Source organism: Spermophilus citellus (assembly GCF_964194105.1).
Source record: "Spermophilus citellus genome assembly, chromosome: 5".
NCBI classification, from domain to species: Eukaryota; Metazoa; Chordata; class Mammalia; order Rodentia; family Sciuridae; genus Spermophilus; species Spermophilus citellus.
In genome coordinates, this window is record NC_138186.1 from 46,947,746 (window position 1) to 46,969,406 (window position 21,661).

The 21,661-nt window shown below is 44.1% G+C and overlaps 1 protein-coding gene and 1 long non-coding RNA gene across 3 annotated transcripts; both read right to left on the reverse strand.

The window, feature by feature from the left end:
• On the reverse strand, positions 1 to 4,238 carry LOC308649110 (MHC class I polypeptide-related sequence B-like). The gene is made up of 5 exons (XM_081294478.1): positions 4,107 to 4,238; positions 3,585 to 3,896; positions 2,896 to 3,174; positions 2,653 to 2,781; positions 1 to 607 (listed from the first exon to the last, which is right to left on the reverse strand). The coding sequence occupies exons 2-5, from the start codon at positions 3,826 to 3,828 to the stop codon at positions 489 to 491; spliced, it is 771 nt and encodes a 256-aa protein (XP_081150604.1). The 5' UTR covers positions 3,829 to 3,896; positions 4,107 to 4,238; the 3' UTR covers positions 1 to 488.
• Positions 4,239 to 5,994: 1,756 nt separating this feature from the next.
• LOC308649111 lies at positions 5,995 to 20,227 on the reverse strand. 2 transcript variants are annotated; one of them, XR_014022001.1, is made up of 3 exons: positions 20,160 to 20,227; positions 19,138 to 19,349; positions 5,995 to 6,190 (listed from the first exon to the last, which is right to left on the reverse strand). It is a non-coding gene; the product is annotated as an uncharacterized lncRNA (long non-coding RNA). The 2 variants fall into 2 exon arrangements; XR_014022002.1 differs by lacking the exon at positions 5,995 to 6,190 and adding an exon at positions 17,104 to 17,403.
• Between the last annotated feature and the right edge of the window lie 1,434 nt (positions 20,228 to 21,661).

Genomic DNA, 21,661 nt, shown 5'->3' on the forward strand with positions numbered 1-21,661 from the left:
TCAGAGGGGTTTTATTTTTATTGTGATAATGGCAAAGTCTTTGGAAAATAATATTTTGCAATATATCATGGTAATAATAAATTTATTAATCATAAAAACTCTGATAACTCTTGTTTTCATGTCAGTCACAAATTAGAGTTGGTTTACTCTATTCCCTGCTCTGTATTCTCTTTGCTTTGAGTAAACACCTCAGCTGGTCACAGTTCTTCACCTACTGGGTGACAAGCTTGCCCCAGTCCTGTAATTTATTACCACCTATTTGGCACTATAATGACTTAGTCAAAAGGCCCTTCCACCAGCTTACCAAGTTAACTGCTTCATCATGGTACAGAGTGCTTTTAGGGAAGGCAAATCCATTTATGGACCACCTATCTATATTCCACTAAGAAGAAAAGACCTTACATACATTCCCCAGTCCCAAGTCAATCAACGTGTTTCCACATCATTGAGAAGGAGGGAAAGTGCTGCTCAGAGCAGGGCCGCACAGGCTAAGCTCCCTGAGATGCCTTAGGAGCTCTCAGCAGAGGCTGACACCCCAGCTGTGTGGATCCAGTATGGTCACTTGGTGGTCTTTGCAGCCCATCCAGGATTTGCAGACTCACTTGCTCTGGGGAAGAAGGAGAACCAGTCAGTGTTCAATTGGTGGCAGAACATTGCTCTTTATTCCCTTACACCTCTCTCTCCTCAGTTCCTCAAAAACCAGACTTGGCCATTCTCTGAGGGAAGTAAATATCCTGACTTTTTTTTCTCTCTCATCCCATTTTTCTGCCTTATCAGGCTCCTCTGTGTGTCTATCGGCAACATCACCAGTCTTTGTTTCCACCATGGAAGAGAGTGAAAGGGCTTCAGGATTCAGAGTCTAGATCTGGAAGTGAAGCCCAGTGCCCCCTCCTCCATAGACAGTAGGAGCCTCCCAGAGAGGGCAGCTCCTGGTTCTGCCAGGCTGAACAGGGGCTCACTCACACAGAGCCCTTCTTCCCCTTAGTTCCCAAACCTCCTCCCATGGACAGGCAGGTGGTCACCCAACAGGGCTTCCCCACTTGCAGCTCAGCATCCCTCCCTCCCAGCTGTGAGCCAGCAGCTCTTAACTGGACAGTCCACCAGGAATCCCAGGGACACCAGAAGGCCCAGCCTGGAAAAGTATGCCTGCCACATGATCTGCTGCTCCCCTGCCTACAACAGCCCATGCAGAGGAGACTCAGAATCACCTGCCCAGGCTCTCAATCTGCACTTTTGCTTCCTCCTACCTGCACGGTCTACCCACCCCTGAGAACCCAGCTCTTCCCCGTGGGTTCCTTTTTCCTAAGGCTGCCCTGAACTCCCTATGTCCATTCCTGGCATGAATCCTGCAGGCCACAACCCTCCCAGCCCATAGGGGTCTTCTCCCCAAAGCAGATTAAAGGCCTTCCTGAGATCCTGCAGTATGGACTGCCAGCCCACACTCTGCATCCTTAAATGGCCATGGTCACAATCCAGGTCTCCCACAGGGGGCACTCCTGTAGAGGGATCTCCAAGGGTGACATTTAGTGCACATCATCACATGGGCACTGGAGAACTGCCTTTCACACCATACAGCTGAAACTTGGAATGTCCTTACTGAGATTCAACATTTAAAGGAGAAATTTGCAGAAATAAGCAACAGGCCTTTCCCACTCTTCCCAGGTACTGCCCTAGTGACATTCCCCATTTCTGACCAGAGGAAAGTAGAACTAACATTCCCCTGCTGCACCTGTCAGAGAGGCCACAGGTGGGAGCAGCAGATGGCACATAGCTGCCTACCTTACTAGAGGAGTCACCTGCATGGGCCTCTGCTCTGGGGCAGTCTGCCCTATCTGTGGTGACCAACACTCCTAGGGGCTGCACTGGAAAATGGTAGATATAGGAAAAACTGTAACTATAACTGCCCCAGAATGGGCTGGTCCCTCTCCCCAGATGGTCAAGGACATCAGCTATTCTACTGTCCATGTCATCTTCAAGGCCACTCTAGGAGGAAGACCTGTGTGGTGGTAATAGAATAGAGACTGGGAGGCTCAGTGACTCTGAAGACACACTCAGGAGACAGCTTCTGAGGAAGGACTAGAGAAACTACCCACAGAGCAGAGGTGGTGGCTTGGGATGCAGAGCCATGGCCTGCTCTATGTGGCCTCCAGGGACTGCATTGGTGGGGTGCTGGCCCTATGGGTCTTTGATTATGTCAGCTGGAGAGACTGGGGGAGAGCAAGGCAGACAGGAAGGGACCAGAGGCATTACCTCTGTGGAATCCTCTTCAGTTTCTAAGCATCCAAAGAGCACAACTCGTTGACTCTGTGTCCCCTTCAGGCCATGATAATCTAGTCCACACCAATCAGCCCACCATTCCCAACCCAAACCCCTGGTCAAGCCAGCAAAGTGTGAGAGAAAGAGACATGGACAGAGCAGTAGCCACAGCTACAGCCAGAAGAGGCCACAGCAGGACATTCAAGGATGTTACTGCCTGGCTTTTGGCAGGACTAAAGATTCTAACTGGAGACATGGCTCCCAACCCCCACAAATACACAGCCTTCCAACCCCTGTTCCTGGTCACGTCCATGGCTCTCTGTGCAGCAGAAGGCATAAGGGGCCCTACATCCCAGGCAGGCCTTCACATCTACAGCCAATGACCACTTTTCTCACCTGAAGCCTCTGCAGCTGATGGCGTCTTGCTCTTCTTGTAGCAATAGACACAAACAGGAATCATAACCGTCATAATCAGAAGAACAGCAACAGATAGGAAGATGGGCCATTCCTTCCAAAGTCCAACACCTGAAAACAGGATTGTTCCACTCTAGGTACCAGAACTTCAAGGCTTCTCCCTTCTCACCACCCTGGTCACTGACCAACGTGGTTGGGAACCCCTGCTGGGAACCCCAAGCTTACCACAGGACACAGGGACAGTGGTGTTCTTTCCAATGTGTACCACATGGCAGCTGAACCTCTGCTCCTGTCCTTGGGGAATCCTGGTGGACAGCCAGGTCTGGTAGGTCCTATTCCCATAGGGAAAAACATCCACAGGGTCCTGGGTGTCCTGACTCAGGAGTTCCCCATCTTGAAGCCAGGTCACAGAGATATTCTGGGGATAGAAGCCACAAGCCCAACATGTCACGTTGATGGTGTCCTCAGAGGTTTCACCACAGGTCACATTCACTGTTGGTGACACTGGAGAAGAAAGGGCAGAGCTACTCAGACATGGGACCAAACCTCATGTCCCTCTCAGGGAGGGAATAGGGCTGGTCTTCTCCAATCTCTGACTCTGGCCTAAGACCTCATTGACCCCAGACCTTATACAAGTCTGTTCTCAGCCTGGAGCCTGAGTCGTCTGACAGAAGGATGGGCTTCTGGCCTCACATTCTCACTCCACATGTTCATGTTGAGGAGAGGTTGTTACAGGGACTCTGGTATGTGAGGTCATCAGGGGTATTTTGGGGGACTCAGGGTTGTGGGGACAAGTGGGAGCTCTATGATAGCAGGCAGGCAGGCAGGTGGGGGCTCACTAGTGTCTCGCACATACACCCTCCCGACTCTATCTAGTGGTGTGACAGGACAGGCAAATCACAACACAAACTCACACAAGGTCCCCTGGGCAGAGGCTCCAGGGGAGAGGGAGGAGCCCTTCCAGGAGACTTGATAAGTCCGAAGTTTTCCACAAAGCTCTCCCTGCACTTGGGCCCAGATGTCCTTGCTTTGAATGCCATCTGCATCCCAGGAATTCTTCACTTCCGTAGCCAAGGTCTGAGCTGAGGATGGCTCCACTCTCAAGCTGCGCGTCTCTGGGTGATAGGAGAGGAAGGGCTCCCCATCATAGTAGATCATCCAGAAGCTCCTGGTGCGGTTGTCCTCTTCAATCTTGCAACCCCAAATCTCCTGAAGGGAATGAGACCCTGCCCCCACTCAACAGTCACTTCTCCATTCCCTGGCCCCTCTGCCTCCCTGCCCTCCAAGTGAAAAATTCCAGCCCACAGAGGACCTCAACTTGGCTCTCCTCAGTGTCTCATCACTATCAATTGCAGTGAGAAGAGACAGGTCCCTGCTCTTTGGCCCCAGCCTTCCTGGAGTAAGCTCATGTCACCCTTGCTCGCACCCACACTCACCTCCTCTCTGCTCCTGCTGGGCATTGATTTCTGCCAGGTCTGCTTTTGCTTTCTTGATGTGCTCTTTCAACTCCTGGATCTCTGTGTTCCACCTCTCAGTTCCCAAGGGTTTTTCTAACCATGGCCCTTGGGGTTTGGGGCTTTCTTTAGAGTCACTATCATAGTGAAGGAAGAGTTGATGGTCCCAATAACCATCAGCAGAAGATTGTACTGATCCACCTTGGGACCTCACTGTGAGGTTATAGTGAAGACTGTAGGTCCCTGTGGAAGAGGAAGCAACAGATGACACCTCTGCCTGGAAACAAGTGCTCACCAATGCTCACCACAAAGGCTCTGCTGTCCTGAGCACCTGAGGAGGCAGCAAACACACACAGACAAAGGGACAGAAGAAAGGTTCCCAATACAACACAGATAGGAAAGTAAAGATGAAGGAGAGGGGAAGTGAGGGATGGAGAAAGGGGAAATGCAGAGGGGCAGGCATATAAGCCAGGGGAACAGGTTGCCTAAGTGTATAGGAGAGAGTTCAAGAGGAGAGGCTGGCCTGCAGGGGCAGGAGGAACAGGAGGTCCAGATGTGCACAGCAGGGAAGGCCCAGGAAGGGTGGAGGGAGGGTGGACCCATGGTCACACATGTGCAGGGGATAGGGCAGGGGCGCAGGGGGCTGAAATAGGGGTGCTGCCTCTCTGCAGACTTCTCATGGATAAGGTGGGACAGGCAGGTTGGGGAAGTGTAAGGGAGAGTTGTGGCCCCAAAAGTATTGAGCAGGGTTGTACCATAAAGGGATGTAAAGTAGTTGGTGGGTCCAAATAAAAGATCAACATCTGGAGGCCCTAGGAAGGGGAGGTAAATGGTCCTATTAGCATCTCCTGGGAAAAGGCAGCTGGCAGTGTTTTCAAAGATCTGATGTATCTTTTCAATAGATGATGCTGGAAAAATTGGATTTCCACTCACAAACAATGAAGTTGGACCCTTTACTTATTCACAGATAGAAATTAACTCTGGACTAGAAATTAACTCTCAATGAGAGAGTGCTTGCCTAGCTTGTCCAAGTGCCTGGGTTCAATATGCAGATTGTATACACACACATACACACACACACACACACACACACACACACACAAACTCAAAATGCAAACTATAAAACTTAGAAGAAAACACATTGGCAGCTACATATAGTGATATATGCCTGTAATCCCAGCTACTCAGGAAACTGAAGCAGATGAATGCAAGTTCAAGGTCAACTTGGGAAACTTAGTCAGAGACCCTATATCACAATAAAATTTTTAAAATGCCTGTCATGTAGCTCAGTGTTATATTTCTTATTAGCATGTGAGAGATTATAGGTTCAATTCATATTACTAATAATATATATATGTATGTATATACATATGCATACATGTATGTATATATTAGATAAACATATTTGTTAGAAAATGTATTGGCAATAATCTTCAGAAAAAGAATTACTAATTTTCAATGATATGACACCACAAGCACTTGTCAGACACTATAGAAAACAATTGATAAATTTGACCCATCAAAATAATTAACATAAAAACATCTGAACACCAAAGTATACCCACAGAAATGGTGACCTGCAGAATGGGGTAAAAATATTTGCAGTACTTGAGCTGGGGTAGAAATCCTCAGCTGTAGAGCACTTGCCTAGTATGTGCAAGAGCCTGGGATTGATCCCAGTTCCAAAAACAAACAAACAGAAAAGTATCTTCACAACTCAAAAATAATATAAAAGTTGAATCTATTCAGAATTGGGCAAAATATCTCTACAGCCAGTTCCCTGGTATATATACAAATACCTAAGAAGCACATGAACAGATACTCAACATCAGCAGTCATTAGGGAAATGAAAATAAAAGCACAATAAGACTCCATGTTGTATACATGAGGATGGCTACCATTTAGAAAAAAAGAATGTGGAATGAACAATTTCACAAATACATAGAAAATTGCAGCACAGGTGAATTGCTTACCTATGCATACAATGGTGCAGCTGCTATGAAAATAGTAAGGGGTACCTCCAAATGCTCAAAAGATACTTTCTGTATAATCCAGTTACTGTATTTCTGGGCATAAACACAACAGTAGTGAAGGCAGGTAAATGCAGAGATGTGCACACCCACATTAATAACAGCATTGTTCCAAAAAGCCAAAAGATATAAGTAACCCAAGTACCCATCAACTGAGGAACACCTCATCAAAATGTGGCTTATATGCCAAAGGAATATTACTCTGAATTAAAAAGGAAGGGCATTCTGTTAGTTGTTACACTATGGATGATCTTGAGGTTACTATACAAAGTGTATAAAGGAAGAGGAACAAGTTGCACAACCTGGGGGAGGCCCTTCACAGTGGAAGGGCTGGAGTGGAGCAGGTCACACCCCAAAAGAGTATCAGGTTAGGAAAACATAGAGGCCGGGGGTGTTACTCAGAGGTGGAGTGCATGGTTGAGGCCAGATTCAATGCCCAACACAAAGAAATGAACAAACAAATAAAAAACATCACAGGACGAAAGTGGTGATGGGAGAGGCCATAGTTGGGGAACACCAGGACCAACCAAGTACCAAAACACAGATTTGGACACATGGTTAAGGGAGCCAAAGCCCTCTAAGGTAAAGGAACCCCAAAAAGGAGGGAGAAGGGCAAAGAGCAGGAGGACCAAGAGCCTTTTTCTAATATGGATGGGAAGGGGAGGAGGGAAGGGCAAGAGAGATTAGTAGCCTGGTCAAGGAATGACTAGGGGTGGGGGTTGAACACAGCATAGAGGTGACCCTAGGAGAACCAGGGTTAGGGGGAAGACAGGGGTGCTGCTCTGGATGAAGGCAGATGAGAGTGGCTATAGATTGCAAAGGTCCCACCAGAAGGGGCTTGTGACAGGTGGAAGTTGGTGAGGGCTCCAGGCAGGTAGGCAGGGGTGGTGAGGAAAAGGTCCCACAGCAGAGAGGTGCAGAGGGACCAGGGAGAGACAAAGTCCAGCACCTGTAGGGTGGAGAGTAGAGGTATAAAAAGGGCAAGGGTTGGATAAAGAAGTGGGCAAGAGACCATCAGGAGGGAGATGCCCACACTGGGAGAAAGAGGGCATGATGCTGAGAACAGCAGGGAGGTCAAGGTGTCCTGCACTGTGCTCAGAGCCAATGACTGTCAGCACCAAGACTCCTGCTGGGGAGGGCTCAGAGCAGTGGGATGAAGAGAAGACCCAAGGACAGAAGGCTCCACCAGAAACAGGGTCATCAGGCTGGGAGTGGAGCTCAGTGGCAGAGCAGTTGCCTGGCATGCTTGAGGTCATGGGTTTAATCTCAGCACCACAGAAAAAGAAAAAGGGAAAGGAAAAAACAAATTTCATTCAACAAAGAAATGGGAAAAAATTTCTAGAATTCATGTGGAACCACAAAAGACCCTGCTGTGGTTTAGATATGAGGTGTCCCCCAAAAACTCATGTGCGAGATAATACAAGAAAGCTTAGATGTGAAATGACTTGGTTATGAGAGTCTTAACCTAACTAGTATTAATCCCAGGTAGGAGCTACAGAGTGGTAACTGTAGGAAGGTAGGTTGTGGCTAGGTAAGGTGGCTCATTGGCAGTATGCCTTTGGGGTACATGTTTTGTGTAGTTGGGTGGAGCTCACTCTCTCAGCTTCCTGGTGAAATGTCCTGAGCTGCTTTCCTCCAACTCACTCCTTTGCCATGATGTCCTGCCTTACTTAGGGCCCCAAGGAATGGAGTCAGCCATCTATGGATAGTGACCTCTGAAACTGCAAGTCCCCAAGTAAATTTTTCCTCCTCTAAAATTGTTCTGGTCAGGTCTTTTGTTCACAGCAATCAAAAAGGTGACAAAAATAGACCCCCCCCCCCAAATCAAAACTGTATTGGTCAAAAAGGACAATGCTGGGAATATCATAAAACCAGATTTAAAAAATAGATTTTAAAACTACAATAAATAAAACATCATGGTATTGGCAAGAAAACAAACATGATGACCAATGGAAAGGAACTCAGAAATAAACCCACACGTGTAGAGTGAATGCATTCTTGACAAAGGTGCCAACTGTACAGAATATGAAATTGGTATCTCAATAAAAGCTGTTGAAAAAAACAAGCTATTCACAAACATAAGAATGGAAATGGACCTTCATATAAGCCCTTACATGAGAATCAAACTCAAAGTGCATGCAAGATTTAAATGTAAGTCCTGAAGCAGGGTATGGTAGAGCAGGCCTGAGTTCTAGTTACGTGGTAGGTCAAGGCAGGATGAGCACATGAGTTCAAGACCATCCTGAGAAAAAGAGGAAAAACGCTTACCAAAACACACACACACACACACACACACACACACACACACACACCCCAACTGAAACTACAAAGCTACCAGAAGAAAACACAGGAGCAAAGTCCCTGACATTGGTCTGCATAGAACTTTCTTGGATATGATCCTCAAAGCACAGGCAACAAAAGGAAAAATATACCAATAGAAAAGCATTCAACCAAAGTGCTTCTGCCCCCAAAAGAAAATAATTAAGAAGTGAAAAGAAACTCACACACTGGAAGAAAGTATTTGCAAATCATACATCAGATAAGGGCTACTCCCCAAAATATACAAGGAACACAAAGTTCCCCATAACAAAACAATAAGCAACCCTATTTAAAAATTGCCAAAGAAGTGAGATTCAAGATGGTGGATTAGAGGATGTCTGCATTTCCACTTTCTCTGGGACTTGGGATGCAAACAGTAGGTGTACTGCTTTTCAGAGAGTTAGGTAAAAGAGGAAATTCACTGAAATTCAATATCAGACAGCCAGAGGCTATTCAAGACTCAGAAATCCTTGTGCATTGAACAAAAAGTAAAAATACATTGGAACCAAGTTGGTTGTGGCAGTGGCACTGGCTCACCACAGAGGGGAGGAAAGACACAGAATAAAACATACTTGGCACAGAAAAACCTGTAGATCAGAAAAACAGCATGTATTTAACTGTTCCACTGGCCGCACAGTGAACAGGAGTTTGAAAAGAGTTCTCTGGCAAGCAGACAGCTGAGACAGGAACCATTCTGAGGAGGCCATGCTGCGGCTTCCTGCTTCCAGAGCCCAGGAGATCCTAACAAATATCTCTATACTGTCCAGATGAGTACCCACAGTGTGGCCTGGGTTGTACCTAGAACAATGAGTGAAACAGGCACACACAACACTGTGTGTGTCGGGTGTGGGTGGGGGACTTCAAGTCAGAAATACTGCGAGAATTGCAACTCACTGTCCCATTCAGTCTGGTGGCTCACGTGACCTCCCTGAAGAGGGTTGGGAATCTGAAGGAGGGCATGAGCACACTCAGGGACTAAGCCTGGGAAGGCCATATTTGTGGGCAGCTGAGTGTGTGACACCTGTGTAGGGTTGGCTCTCCTGCCCCTCGAGTTCTTGGGAGGCTCCAGAGATCCAGACTCCCAGCAGAGATCTGCATATGCCTGGACATAAAGTGTGTTGATCTACTGTCTCCAGAGCAAATACCATCCAACCAAGTTCCAAAGGCTTCAAGCCACAGCCACCAGATCTCCCCAGTTGGAACTCTGTAGCAGGCTAGACCGTAGGAGTGCATCAATCTGGTCTGTGAGAGAAAACTCCTGTCATCAGTCCTTCCCATTCTATCACCCCTTACACTGGTAAGAAGCTGAGAGATATTTCAACCAGCTTCAGTTTTAGACCATTCCTGTTGGCAACTTTTGAGAGCAATAGAAAAAGAGGAAGGGGTTAACAACTCCCAGAGCTTGGTCTCCATCTCTCATATAGCCCAAAAGAGGAAAATTCTTTTACTTATCATAAAATGTTGTATCCTTTTTTGGTGTTTTTATTGTGCTGAATATTTCATGAATATATATATATACCTATACATATTGGTTTACATTTTTTTTCTCATTTTTAGCATTTTTTAACACTACTTATTTTCCCTTGTCTTTGAGAACTAAAATGTTATTTTTTTATATTTTGGTTTTGTTTTATTTTAATTTGTTTATTTCCCTTGTTCTCTTTTTCTCCTTTCTTTTCCCACTAACAGCCAAATTCTCTTTCTCTCTCCCTTTACTTTTCTATTTTCTGGCATCCCTCTTTACAACCATCACTTGCTACATCTCTTATGTTTTCACTCTGTTTACATTTTGAACATTCTAAACTTTCCTTTACTATCCTATTTTCTTCTCTCTCTCTCTCTCTCTCTCTCTCTCTCTCTCTCTCTCTCTCTGGAATTGGAGCTTGAACTCAGGGGCACTCAACCACTGAGACACATCCTTAGTGCTTTTTGGGGGGATTTTATTTAGAGTCATGGTCTCTCAGGGTTGCTTAGAGCCTCACCATTGCTAAGCCTGGATTTGAACTCACCATCCTCCTGCCTCAGGCTCCCGAGCCACTGGAATTATAAGCCTGCACCACCACACCCATATTCTTCTTTCTTCCAAAAAGCATTTTCACCATCTCTTAGAATGCCTAATTAATATAACTCCTGCTCACATTATTCATGTTGTTGCAAGGATTAGTTCTGTGGCTGGTATTGTTGATACCCATTGTTTATTTACTACTGGATCTAGGTCATGGCTATTTATGTTTTTTCTATTGGCAACTGCTGACCCCACTATTCCTAATTTTGTAGTAATAGTGTTGTAAATGTGCACTTTTAGTATTAGTTTTAATGCTGTGCATTATTTGTTTCAGTGGTTGAGACTTTTGTTTTCCCTTTTTCTGTGAAGTGCTGGGAATCTACATGGACACTACAGGTCACAGGGTAGACACTCTGCTGCTGAAATAAACCAGCAATGAGACTACATAACTTGCACACGCAAAAATTAACCACACAAACTTCAGCAAAACTAACCACACAAAGAATAAAAGAGAAAAAAAATACACCTAAACACCAATGCTATGTGGAAATGGCTAGGGGGGCCCTTGGGTCCCACTCCTGGACATCCACTTCTACTGCAAAAAAGAGAGAGAATGAACACAAAGGCTGTGGGTACCACTCTGCTGAGGGTTCTCAGTCAAGAGTGCTCTAGAACACTGTGGTAAGAGAAGGCTATGGCCTAAAAAGGCCCACACATAACAGCAAAAGAGAAATCTATCCTAACAGATGCATAAAACCCAACACAGGAAATCTAGAGTCATGAAAACCAAGCTAAGACAACACCTGCTAAAGTTCATAATTCACCATAAAATAACTACAGATATTCAAGTGGGTGAAATATCAGATAAAGAATTCAAAAGAATGATTACAAAAATGATGAATGAATTTCAAAACAACACAGGAAAACCACTGAATGAATTAAGAAAGTCAGTGAAGAGTATGAAAGAGAAGTTCAATAAGGAGATAGAGATATTGAAAAGGAACCAAACAGAAATCTTGGTTCACAATAAGTCAATTAAAATCTTCAGTTGAAAGTCTCTTTAATAGAGTAGGTCATGCTAAAAACAGAATCTCAAAGTTCGAAGAGAAAATGGCAGGCCTTGAACATTCAGACAATATTTCAGAGACTAAGTAAGGTGGCCAGAATATATAGGAACTTTGGGACAACACTGAGAGACCAAATTTAAGAATCCTTGGTATTGAAGAGAGTTATAGGAGACAGGCTAATGGCATAGATAACCTCTTCAGGGAAATAATAAAAAAAATTTCCAAACCTTGAGAATGAGGGGCCATCCAATACAGGAGGTATTGTAATCCCAAACAGACAACATCAAAAAGGAACCTCTACAGAACATATAATTAAACTTAACATACAGAGCAAGGAAAAAATGGTAAAAGCCTTTGGGAAGAATGCCAGGTCACATTTAAAGGCAATTCAATCAAAATTACATTTGGTTTCTCAGCACAAACTCTAAAATCCAGGAGGGCTTTGAATGATGCGTTCCAAGCCCTGAAAGAAAATAACTGTCAGCCAAGATGGCTATATACAGCAAAGCTCTCCTTCAGAATCTAAGTGGAAAGGAAAACTTTTCAAAATGAGCAAAAAAAAAAAAATAGAATTTATGAGTCCTCTGCTGGTTATTTTTGAGCCAATAATTCACACAGAAGAAATAAAAAACAACCCCAGAGTTCAAAAATGGACAAGTGTCATTTGAAGTGTCCCTACACAAATGAGAAACAGGGCAAATTAAACATTAGAAATAAATCAAAATGGGGGCTGGGACTGTGGCTCAGCAGTAGTGCACTTGCGTGGCATGTGTGAGGCACTAAGTTCGATTCTCAGCACCACGTATAAATAAATCAAATAAAGATCTATCAACACTAAGAAATTTTTTTAAAAAAGAAAGAAATCAAAATGGCAGGAATTTATAGACACCTCTCTGTAATAACATCAAATGTAAATGATCTCACCTCTCCAATTAATTACATAGGCTGGCAGGATGGACTAAAAAACAAGACTCAACTGTATGTTGTTGTAAGAGGCTCATCCTCTAGATAAAGAGAACCACAGGTTGAAAGTGAAAGGATGGAAATGGACAGACCATGCAAATGAAGTCCCCCCAAATCATGAGTTTACACTCTCACACCCAACAAAGCAGACTTCAAGACAAAATTAATCACAAGAGACAAAGGTCACTTCCTAATGGTAAAGAGAACAACAAAGATAATGGTAAAGAGAACAACCCAACAAGAAGATTTAACTATAATAAACAGTTAAAACCAGGGCTGGGGTTGTGGCTCAGTGGTAGAGCAATTGCCTAGCACATGTGAGGTACTAGGTTTGATTCTCAGCACCACATATAAATAAATGAATAAAATAAAGGTCCATCAACATCTAAAAAATGTTTTAAAAAAAGTTAAAACCAAAAAGGTGGTGCACCTAATTATATAAAACAGTCACTACTCACATGAAAGACTCAGATAGATCCTGGTATAATAATACTGGTTGATTTTAACACATCTCTCTCATCAGTAAATGGGTCATCCAGACATAAATTTAGTAAAGAGTTTTATAATGAAAAAAAATGTTATAAATCAAATAGACTTAACAGATTCTAGAGACTATTTCATCCAACTGCAGCCAAGTACATTCTTCTCAGATGCCCATGGACCTTTCCCATAAACAGACCATATATTAGGCCACAAAGCAACCCACACCAAATTTTAAAAATTGATACAATTCCTTGCATCTTATTTGATCATAATAGAATGAAATTAGAAATCAACCCCCAAAAATACCTTCAGAACCTATAAAAACATGTGGAGACTGAACAATACACTTTTGAATAATTAATGAGTAATAGAAGAAATCAAGAGAGAAACAAAAACAGTGATACAACATACCAGAACCTTGGCAACACTATGAACTAAGACACAAGTTTATAACTGTGAGTGCCTATATTAGAAAATTAGAAGATCCCCGTTAAACAAAGGAGGCATCTCAAAATCCTTGAAAAACAAGAACAAACCAATTCCAAAACCAGTAGAAGGGAGTAAATAATTAAGATCAGAAGGGAAATTGATGAAAAAGAGAATACAGAATCAATAAAAAGGATCAATGACATGAAAAGTTGATTTGTTGAAAAGATAAAGAATATTAATAAGCCCTTAGCTGAACTACCAAGAAAAAGAGAGAAAACCCAAATTAATCAAATTAGAAATGAAAAAGGAGAAATCACTACAGATATTACAGAAATCCAGAGGTTTATAAGGACAGTTTTGAAAACTTATACTCCAATACATTGGAAAACATAGAATCAATGGATACATTTCTAGACACATATGACCTGCCAAAATCCAATCAAGAAGACATAGAAAACTTATATAGACCAATAACTAGAAAGGAGATAGAAGCATTAATAAAAAGCCTTCTGTTATTGTTTAGATATGAGATGTCCTTCAAAGCTACGGAGGGTGCATCTTTATACTAAGGAATACTTCAAACCAAGGGGTAAAAAAACCTCTATAATGAAGAAAGAAATTGAAGACACAGAAGATGGATGAGACCTCCCATGCTCATGGACAGGAAGAATGAATATTGCTAAAATGAACATAAAACCAAAGGCAAGACACAGACTCAATGCAATCCCCATGAAAATACCAAAGACATTTTTTTCATGGAATTAGAGAAAAGTTTTATTGTGCAGTTAGAAGATTGAAAGACCCAGAACAGCCAAAGGAATTCTGAGCCCAAAAAGCAATGCTGGAGGGATTACGACACCCGACTTCAAATTGTACTACAGAGCAATAGTGACAAAAAATGCATGGTACTTAGCATAAAAACAGATACTTATACCAATGGTACACAACAGGAGACACAGAAACAAACCCACACAGATACAGTCATCTGATCCTTGAAAAAGGCGCTAAAACACACACTGGAGAAAAGACAACCCTGTAAACAAATGATGCTGAAAAACAGGCTTTGCCTATGTGGAAGATTGGGAGGTGGCGTTTATCTCTCACAGTGCACAAGTCAACTCAAAATAGATCAAAGACCAAAAATGAGAATTAGACGAGAAACTATGCAACTCCTAGAAGAAAAAGGAGGTTCAACACTTCACCCAGATTCAGGTGATGACTTTCTCAACAGGACATTCAAAGCTCAGAAAATGATGCCCAGAGTTAATAAATGGGAAGGCATCAGATGAAAAAGCATCTGTACAACAAATAAAACAATTAAGAATGTGAAGAGGACAAAATAAACTGAAATTGGCTGCTATATTTTATATAATTGTTTCTGCAAAAGCCCATTTTTTGGATTCCAATGTTTGACATGGTTAATTCTTATTAATTTATTGGACTTCTTTATTGTTAATTATGCAAATAGATCATTTTTAATTTTCCACAAGTAAAATTTCACTATTAGTGGTTTGAAATGGATGATAAGCAAACCAATTTGATATAACATATGAACATTTTCCATTGTATTATAACACTATACACTTTCTTGACAGTTAAATTTTTAAAAATGTTTTTATAGCATGTATTATATATGTAGCATATGTAGTAAATAAAAATATTGCCAAATGTAAAAAATCAAAACTACACTGAGTTTCATTTGACTCCAGTTTGAATGGTAGCCATCATGAATACAAAAAAAAAAAAAGAAATACTGACAAAGATGTGGAGAAAGAACAGCAATGTTAGTTCATTTGTAAATTAGTAAAACCACTATGGAAATCAGTATGGAAGTTCCTCAGTAAACTAGGAATGGAACCACCACCCAGCTGTACCACTCCTCTATATTTGTACTACAGAATCAAAGTCGTCATACTGTCATGCAAATTCATGTTTATAGCAGCACAAATCACAGTAGTCTCAATAGGGTACCAGCCTAGATTTCCATCACTGGATGAATGGAAAAAGAAAATATGGTATATATAAATGATGAAGATTTACTTAGCCAAAGGAAGAATAAAATTTTTGCATTTTTCAGGAAAATGAATAGAATTTTGACAATATTATGTTCAGTGAAATAAATCCAACTCAGAAAGTCAAGGGTCATATGTTTTCTCTCTTTTGTAGAAGCTAGAGAAGACAAACCAAAAGAAAGCTGTGAGGGTCTCATGAAAATCAAAGGAAGCTCACTAGAGTAGAGGAAAGGAATCAGGGGAGGGAGGAGGAGATGGAAAGGGAAAATACTGGAGAATGATATTAGACAATTACATTGTTATATTGTGTACATGTATGTATATGCAAACAAACTCTACCGTTAAGTACATCTATCATATCAATTTAAAAAAATAGAAAACAAAAAATGGACAAAGAGCCAGGCACTATGGTGCATGTCAGTAATCTCAGCTACTTGGGAGACTAAGGTAGGAGAATTTCTTGAGCCAAGGATTTTAATGCCAGCCTGGGAAACAGCAGCAGACCCACCTCCAAAACAAAACAAAACAAGACAAAAACAAAAGAACAATACATTAGGGAAAATACATAGGAAAAATACTAATCACTCTTAATAACAATAGCAACAACAAAAAAGTAATTAGGGCTGAGTGTGAAGCTCAGGAATAAAGGGATTGCCCAGCAGACACAAGACCCTGAGATCAATCTCCAATATATTTATCTTTAAAAGTCCCGAAAAAACAAGAAATTGTGTTATTTGTGACAATAAAGATGAACCTAGAGGACATTAAAAGAGAATAAAACAGACACAAAATGATATCACTTATATGTGGAGACTGGGGCAGACAGGAGGGGTGCTGGTTAGCACAGATAGAGAGTAGACAGAGGAGGGGAGACACTGATCAAGGAATACAAAGTTTCAATTAGAAAGGAGAAATAACTTCCATGCAGTTCTATAGCACATCAAGATGATTACAGTAAATAATAATGTAGTGTATGTTGCAAAATAGCTCAAAGAGAGGATTTTAAATAATCTGCCCACAAGGAAATGATAAATATTGGAGTGATGGATATGCTAATTACTCTGATTTGATCATTATAAAATGTGTATATGTATCAAAATTTCACATTGCATCCCATAAAAAAAGAAAACTTGAAAAAAAAAACCCCACTCCAACTAAAAATCTTTTTTTTTTTTTTTAACAGCAAAATTCAGGCCTGGGAAGGGTGGGTGGGCAGGGGGTAGTTACAGCAGCATTAGGTATAGCTACTCTAGGCAATGACTAACAGGGAAGGAGAAAGGATCTAGAGGGGAGGGTGAGAAGATGAGGGGCAGACACCTTAGAAGTAGATCAGAGAACTGCAGGCAGGAGGGGAGAGCAGGGAGGGGGAGGGCACCAGGACAGACAGGGTGGGGTGAGTGAGTCTTGCAGCTGAGGAGGTTGGAGAAATCCAGTGAGATCATAGGAGTTATAGGGTAAGGGGGAGTACAAGCAGGGAGAATACCCCCCCTCCCTCAGGCAGCAGGAGGCCAGGGGACCTTGAGGGTGGAGAAGAGAGAAGTCACTGGAACAATCTCTTGGCCCAGAAGTCCTCAGCTTCTAACCTCCCTCACTTGAGTGTTTGGAGTAGTCAGTACCCACAGCGACAGGAAAGACAGTGGGAGGCTGGGATGGCCCTAGAAGCTCCTGGCAGGAAGAAAGGAAGACCCCTAACTCCAGGTACTGAAGACTCAAGTGAGAACACGCAGCTGACTCTGGAAACTGCCTCCCCCCCACACGCCCTGCAGTGGGAAGTGGTTCCATGAAAGGCAGACCTCCAAGGGTCCTTGAATACCTCTCAAAGAGTAAAGCAGGAGGCAGACCTGGGGACTCCAAGGCATCCTAAGAACCAAGATGTTCGAAAAGGAAGCACCAGGCTCAGAGCAGAGGGAGGGAAGCGAGTTAAGGCACAGATCCACTTGCGGAAGGTGATGAGGAATGCACCCTGAAAAGCTGAGTTGAGGTTTTGTTGGAAACAGGCCGCCTCCAGCTCCGGACCCCCCCTTAACCCCCCAGAGCCCGCCAAGTGGGCTCCACACTCCTTGGAAGCCGCTGGATGCCCTGGATCTCTCAAGCATTTCCCGCTCTGAAGACCCACAGTGAGCGCACTCACCAGCGGCGGTACCCAAAGATGCACAGATGGCGGCTCCAGCCAGGAGCAGCACGACAGGCTTCAGCCTCATAGTGCGCGACTTTGCCGCCCTCCCAGCTGACCTGCAGGACTAGCCTCAAAGTTCCCGGGAAGAGAGGCAAGGGGTGTGGCTCAATAAGCACTCACCCAATGAGGACAGACCTCTGACTCTAACCAATCAGGAGCAGAGAGGGAGGAGCTATGCTTAAAGTGGAAATTCCCTGCAAGCACAAGGCCAAGCTAAACCTTTCCAAAGACTCTGGGAACTATCCACCAAGTCCCTACAGCCTCAAGGTCCAGAAAAGAGCCTGTGATTTAGGATTTCCCAGGTAACTTAGATGTGAAGGTAAGGGCAGCTAGGTGAATGCTTGAGGGTCAGATTCTGAGCAACTGCCTTGGCCCAACCTTAGAAACACTGCCACATCACTGGGAACCTAGTGGAATCCCGCCCACAGAGAAACATGGGTCTCCCCAAGTTCTTGTAACACATTACCCTATATGGTCAGCTCTAGCTTGTTCCTTCCATAGCACACTTCCTGAAGAGCCAAGCCTTGTTACTCTCCCAGTATACCGCCCTCAATCAAGTACATTCACCAATAACCAGATTACAAGAGCTATTTGTAGAATTCAGCCTCCTCTACTCCCAGAAGCCCCTTCAGCACTACATCATTCAGGCTCCAAACTCCCTAAGAGGCTTCAACCAGTCTAATCTGCTCCTTCTCCTGCCATTGACTCCAAGAACCAACCAGGTTTCCTTTCCTCTGGCCACATCCTGTAACTTCCCTAGCTATCCCACAGCAATGCATGAGCCCCATCAGACTGCTCTCCATGGGCCAATCCAACACCAACCAGACTCCCTTTGCAAGCCCACCATAAGGCATCTGCATCTCTGGGCCCATTTGACCCTCAAATCAGACAAATCTATAAGCCCACTCTACACCTCTCCAACCATTACAGACCCACCCCCTTTCCCTACTACACTTAACTGCATCACCACCCTTGGTCACTTCTAATTGGCCCTTACCTCTGCCTGTATGGCTTCCCCAGTCAGCTTCTGAAACCCTTTTACAGCTTCACAGACACTACCTTAGTCCAGACTTTCATCTACCTTCATCCAGGAATACTGCAAATGCTTCTTCCTAAATATTGAGCCTACCTCCAGTTGTCACCATAATGCCTCAAGCCAATCCTCAGCTGCTGCATCTGCTGATTTTAACACAGGATGCCTCTACTCTCCCAACAAAGCCCACAGGTGCCACAATCTGCTCTCTAGCATCACCCTCTCCCCCCATTTCCCTGGTGATATCTCCCCTAGGCTGAGGTCAAAACAGACTCCCCTGGTCTCCTTACCCTGTCTGAACAGGATGCTACTGCTAAGCAGTCTCCCTGGCAACTGCTCCTGCTTGCTTTCCAGCCATCAGACCTGACTACATCCTTAAAATAATCCCATGAAGACAGTGGTGATGGTGGTACAACCGCATGACTGTACCAAAAACCACTGAATTGCACTCTTTCAAAGTCTGACTTCTGGTACTAACAATAATAAATATGCTTACCAGACAGCTGTTTCTGCTGGAAGTTTGCCTTGTCCCCAACACACATTTCTTGGTCTTTGGAACATGGAGTCAGTTGTTCTGTACCTTGGCTGCTTAGCAGAACCACTTGGAGAGTCCTTAATATCCTTGTGCCCAGGCCACGTCCAAAACATATTCAATAGGTAAAGCTAGGTGGGAAGTAGGCTGCAGTGTATTTTAAAATTCCTTTAGTGCTGTAAATATGTAGGAAAGTCTCATAACCAGGGTTCTGGCCCATGATGGTCCTAGCTGTGCCTTGACTTGAATCCCTCTTACCATCCATGACATCCCCCTGGACTGCAGACAACTCCAGGATCAGAAACTGTTCATTTCATCTTTGTTGCCCCTAAAATGCCTTTATAAAACTGAACTCTACCTACCCTTCCTAACTCTTCCCTAAGGCCCTCCTCTATACTTTTTCTGTGGGTGGAAAGGCCATTCATGGAGATGTTTTGGCAAGCTCTTAGACTTACTTTCCTTTTTATTAACAGTCAAATTTTTTGTTTTGTTTGTTTTTAAGCACAAAAGGGGTTGAAGGACTAGGGTCCAGTCTTCTTCCTGAGAGGCTATTTTCATTAGTGAAGGTCCCCAAGGTGGTGGTGATGCAGAGTGGGAGAGGGAACAGAGCTCTCCTGACAGCTGGTCCCAAACCCTTTCCTCCCTGTTGTCTACCCTCTTTCCAGGACTTCTTAGGTGTGGCAGCTCCAACAATCTGTCTTATTCTGCTTATTCCCCCAAAGACTGACTGCCTTAATAATTACATGCTAGTTTTGCTCCAGGACATTGACATATGACTGCAAGGAGAGAGCCTCAGAGGAGGCCCTGCAGGTCTTTGGCTCAGGATTTGGGGCTGTGTAGGACCTAGGCCTGGCTGCCCCTTCCTCTCCAAGACTTTCAGGTAGTCTTTGAGCAAAGAGCTTCTGCACCTCCCCTGCCCCCATGCCCCCTTCTTCTCTGCCATCACTAAACACCCTCCACTCTCCCCTTAGGGCCCCTGGACTCACAAGAATACTGCGGGCTTTCTCCGCGCTGACCTGCTGACCTTGAGCGCCACTGCTCAGTTTCTGAATAGAAAACAGAAACCACCCAGCTCTGATTTACATAAGCCAGGAAGCACACTCTCTTGCCCTAGTTGGGCGGCGGTTTGTGGCGTGAGACTTTACTGGGATCGCTGAAGATTACAAGTCACGCCCACTTTGGCCCAAAGAAAATAAAAATTGTTGGTTGATATAAACGCAGATTGAAGGTGCTTATGGGCGCCTGGCGGGAGGCTAGCGAGCTGCATCTGCGTTTGGGGTTCTCTGGCTGCTGGGCTGTGAGAATGCAGACCCCGCGGCTGGCTGACGTCCATGTAGTGAAGTGGGATGTGCAGTGGGTCACAGACCATCCATCATCTACCCGGATTTCGCCTTTGGGTGCCGATTTTAGCTTCTCCCATCTCCTCCCTCTGGGGGCCAGCCTTTGGGTTCTAGGATCAGAAAACACTTCCTAGGGCTCCTTACCCGCCAGGATTCAAATTCCCGCCTCAGCGTGGTACTGATTCCTCCAGATTACAGGGTGGAGGGGACCAATTCCAAGAAAAATCCTCTCAACGACCACACGGGGGCGCCGCTACGTTGCTCTTGGATCCTCCCTGAACAGCCAAGGAGAGGGCTGGGTGTCAGATGGTAATGAGGAAGTTTCTGAGCACCCTGAACTCCACAGGTGTCCAGGTCCTGAATGCTGCAAAGACTGAAGGAGAGGAGAGCTCAGGAGGCCTTGTGCCCTGCCTGAGGGAATTGCCTCCTCTCTGCCACCCCTTCCACCAGCCCATGACAACAACATCCCAGAAAGCTGAAAAGTAGAATTTTTTTCCTCTGCTCCTATGCTTTCCAGTGCTCCTTCTTTATTATACATATGTGGTTTTGAGGATCGAACCCAGTACCTCATGCATGCTAGGCGAGCACTCTTCCACTGAGCCACAACCCCAGCCTCCAGTGCTCCTTCTTAATGCAGCAAGTATGATAGTATTTGCATAACTTTTTCTCAGGTGAGATACATGAAAAATTGATGACATGTTCATCTGTGGCAAGGTCCTGAAACCCTGGGGCCTGGGGCCTGAATAAAATTTCCCAAGGGCTAGGGATATAGCTCAGTTGGTAGAGTGCTTGCTTTGCATGCACAAGGCCCTGGGTTCAATCCCCAGCACCACATACACACACACCAAAAAAAAAAAAAAAAAAAAGAAAGGAAAAAAAGGTGAATAAAATTTCTCCTGTACTTCTTCTGGAAATTCTTGAACGATCTTTCAAAGTACGTTACCTAAACATCTCTGTCATTTGCAAGAACTTATCTCGAAAGCATTGCAGGTTGAATGGATGAATAAATGTCCACAGAGACTGACACACTTGTACACACGTACGCTCCCTCCACTATGGTTTGATATAGGCCTGCATGTCACCCACAGGTCCCTATATGAAGGCTTGATCCTCAGCACAGTGGTATTGCAGATGCTGTGAACTTTAAG